The sequence below is a fragment of the Pteropus vampyrus genome, unplaced genomic scaffold (assembly GCF_000151845.1).
Source record: "Pteropus vampyrus isolate Shadow unplaced genomic scaffold, Pvam_2.0 Scaffold30, whole genome shotgun sequence".
NCBI lineage: Eukaryota > Metazoa > Chordata > Mammalia > Chiroptera > Pteropodidae > Pteropus > Pteropus vampyrus.
In genome coordinates this window covers 53,699-58,731 of record NW_011888811.1, presented here as the reverse complement: position 1 = coordinate 58,731, position 5,033 = coordinate 53,699, and the positions used below count along the sequence as shown (strand labels likewise).

At 44.4% G+C, this 5,033-nt stretch overlaps 1 protein-coding gene across 1 annotated transcript in view; it reads left to right on the top strand.

Annotated features, from left to right (window-relative positions):
* The window catches only part of DOCK2 (dedicator of cytokinesis 2), a 370,198-nt gene that overhangs the window by 325,487 nt on the left and 39,678 nt on the right, over positions 1–5,033 (top strand). Inside the window, exons 35-37 of the mRNA XM_023528646.1 lie at positions 1,349–1,505; positions 3,433–3,473; positions 3,625–3,736. Coding sequence (XP_023384414.1) covers positions 1,349–1,505; positions 3,433–3,473; positions 3,625–3,736 — 310 coding nt within the window. The remainder of the gene's footprint in view (positions 1–1,348; positions 1,506–3,432; positions 3,474–3,624; positions 3,737–5,033) is intronic.

Below are 5,033 nucleotides of genomic sequence, written 5' to 3'. Positions count from 1 at the left end.
GTGACTAATAAGTAGTCATTAATAAAAATTTTAATCCATCTGTCTTGCCTCACCTAGCCTGTGGGCTGTCTGAGGGTAGGCACGATTCTTTCTGGCATTTCTTTTTTTATTTTATGTCTTTCTCCCCATCCACACCCCACACAACACCTAGCAACTAAGAGGTGCTTACGGAATCCCACGTCTTTCATTTTTGTTTTTAAAATTTAGAATATCAATATTACAACAAAGTAATATTTTCAAATAATAGATGCACATTTAAATCAAAATGCGAGCATCGCCTTCCTCTGTTTTCCAACCTAGATCCCTTTTCAGAAGCGACCACCGCTGAGAGTTTGGTGTTTATCGTTCCTGACCGTATCACACACGTTTATCAACACACGGACGCATGACACAGACATGCCCTTTAACTTACCTGTAGCATTTGGTGGTTGAGATCACAGATGCTGGGGCCAGACTGTCGATATTTGCCAACTGTGTGATCTTGGACAAGTTAATTGACCTCTCTGTACCTTAGTTTCCCCATCTGCAAACATCTCATCTCTTCAGACTGTGATGGGAGATTAACTGAGTTAAAATTTTTAAGATGTTTAGAGCAATGCCTGGGATGTGGTAGGCTCCACGTGAATTGGTTAAAAACAAATATTATTCTGAGACTGACTTTTCTCAATTATCTATTTTGTACAGCTTTTTATGTCAAAACATATCGATCTCTCATACTTTTTTTAATGGCTTCATAGAATTACATTTTGTGAATGTGCTTTATTTAACCATTTGCCTATTGATGGAAATTTAAGATGGTTCCAACTATTTCACTATTAGATATAATTTATCGGTATTATAAACATATCTTTGAATATTTCTGGGAAAATTTCTGTAGCATAGATTCCCTGAAGTAGAATTGTTGGGTCAAAGGATATGTACATTTGCAATTCTGAGAATATGAAAATTGCTGCCCCAAAAAGTTGTTCCGATTTACTCCCAAGGTAGGTGTGTAACAGTGACCATTTCCCACCATGGCCCACGCTGGAAATGTATTTCTCTTTTCACTTTTTCCCATTTTGATGGCGGGGGGAAAATCACAGTGGATCCCCAAATAATGTAGGTTAGAGTTGCATGGGTCAATTGAACTGCAGTCCATTGAACTGCTGTACGGGCAGGTAAGTCTATAGGTGAATAAATGATTGCGTAAGTGAACAAAATGAGCCAGCGAACCAGGGGATCGCGGATTCGCTGGCTTACCTGGCTTGTGCTCCACCCACTCCACTGCACCCCCACCCCCTCGCCCCCCAGCATGCTCTTTCTCCCCTGGCCTTGAGCTCACTGCCCTCCGTCCGTTCTGTGCCCACAGCCTGGTGGCGTGTGCTGCCGAGCACCCAGCCATCTCCCAATCTGTGGAGAACTTCGTGAGCCTGGTTAGAGGCCTGCTGGAGAAGCTGCTGGACTACCGGGCGGTGATGACGGACGAGAGCAAAGACAACCGCATGAGCTGCACTGTGAACCTGCTGGTGCGTGGCCTGGCCAGCCCTCCCCACAGCCCATTCAGACCGAGTCCCGGGGGCAGGCCTGGCTTTGGGGTCTACTGTTGCTCCGGGCGGGGAAGCAGCACTAAGGGCTCTGGAAATCAGACAGACATGGGAGTGAAGCCCTACTCTGCCATCTGCCAGCTCTGCGTCCTAAGGCGTCACTTCACCTTTCCGTGCCTCAGGTTCCTTACATATGAAATGGGTATGAATATATTCCCTTTAGCACTTAACAGGCTGCTCTAGAAAGTGATTCAGCGTATGAGCTTTGGAATCACACGGCCCATGGACTCTCATCCTACCTCCGTTAATTAATAGAATAGACAAGTCAGGGAAGTTTTCTACAGGTTTAGTTTGCTTATCTGGAGGGAATAACAGTACCTTTTTCACAGGCTATGCAGCCCCAGCCCACGATTAAATGCTCACTGCGTGTTAGTTTCCATCTCTTACAGAATGAAGGAATACTCGTAATTAGAATTTATAGAAAATTGCTGTGGGACAAGCTAACTAGGGAAGCTAATCCCAGCCCCGGCTCTCAACCCCGGTAGCACAGGACTTGCCGTGGGCAGTCTCCTTTCATGTGTCCTGCGACACGGTCACAAGCCAAGTAGCAGCAGCCTCAGCGCTTCACATCCACCATGTCTGCCCACTGTAAAGTGGTTTAAATAAATAAGGCTGGCCAAAGGCCATGTGGCGTCCATCACAATAAACCCCCTGCCATTCCCAGTGTTATAGAAATAGTGTACAAATCCGGTCCCCATAGTTCTGTAGTGTGGCCTCGGTTTCCTTAACAGCGTAGATATTGCCATGGATTTTCCAAAATGCTAAGCAGAGTTTAAAAATCCTGATTACAGCAGAAAGGAATTCATTGCTAGTAACTCCACCAGGCCCAATTTACATACAGAGCATGAAGAGGGGTTTTCCAGGAGTTTAGCAGTTTCTCTCTATGAGGAGGCAGAAGCCGGTTGAAGAAATTGACCTTCAACAGTCAGACTGACCAGGGAGAAAGCTTAGGACTGGCAGTTCTAGAAGCAATTAGACCTTGCCAGTTTTTGGTGTCTATATAGTGTCAGGGAAGAGGACAGGATGGTGGATGGTGGTGATGGGGGTGGGGGATCAGGAGAGCTGAGGTCCAGCATGGCTGTGCTGCCTACTGACCGCTCTGGAGCATGTGGGACACGTCACCTCCCCTCTCAGCTCCAAGTGCACGTGGGTGCGTTGGATTAAACCAGGGCTCTCTCCTAGTCTGACTCGTGGATCAGATCATGACCTCCTGGCTCAGATTCTGTAAGGACTTCTTTAAAAGTGTGTGGGGTCAGGATCTCTGGTGGCGGAGCTCAGGACAATTACCGGTCTAAATGACCCCCAGGCTGGAATAGGAACTGGGCTTCCTCGGTGTTGCCAAGTTTAAACGTTTTTGGCTATGGAATCTCATCGTAACTCCTGATAGTTCTAGGAGTTATGATCTGTTATCATCACTGGGATCTACTATGATTACAATTACTCTTACTCTGATTATTGCTGTTACTCTGATTCCAACTCAGGGCTGACTCAGCACAGGGTCTGAGCTGTTAAAGATCAAGCGGGGCTGCCTTGACTCTGTCCAAGTAGAGTGCCTCGGTCTTGGCAGCTCACCTCTCAGCGCAGCCAGTAGCTCAGCTGCACCCCCTGCTATGTGATGGCGGAGATGCTTCCTCTGTCCCTTGCATAGTCTGAGGCTCAGGGAAGTGACTTGCAAGGCAGAATCTTCTATCGAGGCCGTTGGATGCATTCAGGAAAGTAAATTTCGTGCTCCCATCTCCGGGCGCCCAGAGAGTCAATAGCCGTCTTCCGCTCATCTCTACCGCTACACCCTCCACCCCTGCCGCTCTGCAAAGAAAAACTCTCATCACTGTTTTCCTCCCCTACCTAGAATTTCTACAAAGATAACAATCGGGAAGAGATGTACATCAGGTAAGATGTTTGTTTTCTAAAACCCAGACCTGCTGTGTCACTCTCCTGCTCAAAATCCATCGATGGCTCCCCACCGTCTTCAGGATAGAATTTAAACTTACCTTCTTAGCATTCAGGCCCTCTGTGTTCTGGTTCCTGTCCATCTCCCCAGACTTAACTCCTTCCATTTTTCCTTTAATCAGCCCCCAGAATTCACTTGGAGTTCTCTGACCTGCCATACTGTTTTGCAGTATCCACAGATCACACTCTCCTTAACCCACCTTGTGAGTGGAGCTGGTGAATTGTACTTGCATTTGTCGCGAAGCTGGCATGTGAAGCCTTAGTCCAGGGTTTATAAAGCATGTAGTCGGATCATTGGCCAGCCCAGTTTCAAAGAGAAAGAAATACCAAATGCTTGAGGCCACTTTCTTATAGGCATTTAGAAGATACTTCTTCGAACATATCATGAAGGATTTCTCTGGGGACATTAGCCTGGAGCGGAGAACTCCCTGACCAGTTTTTCTCAGAATCTCATATTTTTTTCTCCAAAGTTAAAAAAAAATTATTGTTATTTTTACTTATTACAAAAATGATACATATTAATTACCAAAACAAAAACTCATAAAATACAGACAAGCAAAACAAAAAATGAAAGAAACTCTCATAATATATACATATTTCCGACTCTTTTATATTTACATATAGATTGAATTCTGTGCAAGCATGTTTTTGCAAAAATGTGACCACAGTGCTCATAATTTATTCTTTGCTTGACAAGAATTCCATGTCAACAGGTGTATTTCAACATCATTTTTAATGAAACTATAAAATTCTCTTTCTAGAATATACCACAATTTATATAACCAATCCTACATTTAGGTTGTTTCCAACTTTTCCTATCATAAATAACACAATGACCAAATTCTTGGATATATATATCTTTCCTTGTAGCTTTATGGGACAAGAACCCACAGGTGGAATTGACCATGAGGTTCATGAAACTTCAAGGCTTCTGAGACATCCTGTCAAAGGCCAGAGACTCCAAGTCTGAACTCCACTGTTACTGCACATGTGCTTACATGCTTAGTTTAGTTTTATTCCAGAAATAGGAAAAAAGATAATGCCATAGGTTGTCCTGAGGTTGGAGAGTACTTAGAACAGCACTAGACACAACTCATTGCAGTAGTACAAAGTTCTGGGGTTGGAAGGGCCAGGGGTCTTCGCCCTGTTTTTCCATGACCTTAGATAAACCATTCAGTCTCCCTGGGCCAAAGTTCCCCGTGTAGGGCGTTTTCATTCTACCCTTGGAGGATCACATGAGATGCTGCAGGTAAAGTGCCTAGCACATGGTTCCCTCTCTCCAGCCTGTCTCCTCTCCTTCCCATTTTAGAAACACAGATGGCGAATCCCAGATCTCCATAAGCTTCGGAGATCTGAGTCCTATAGTAATCTAGGAAAACCACATTTGCCTAAACCAGACATTGTAAACAGGATGTAGTCTGAAAATCTGCTCTGTTTGGCAGGCATAGCATTTAAAAAATATTTTTTAATTGATTGCCAAATTTTAAAAATTTAGACATT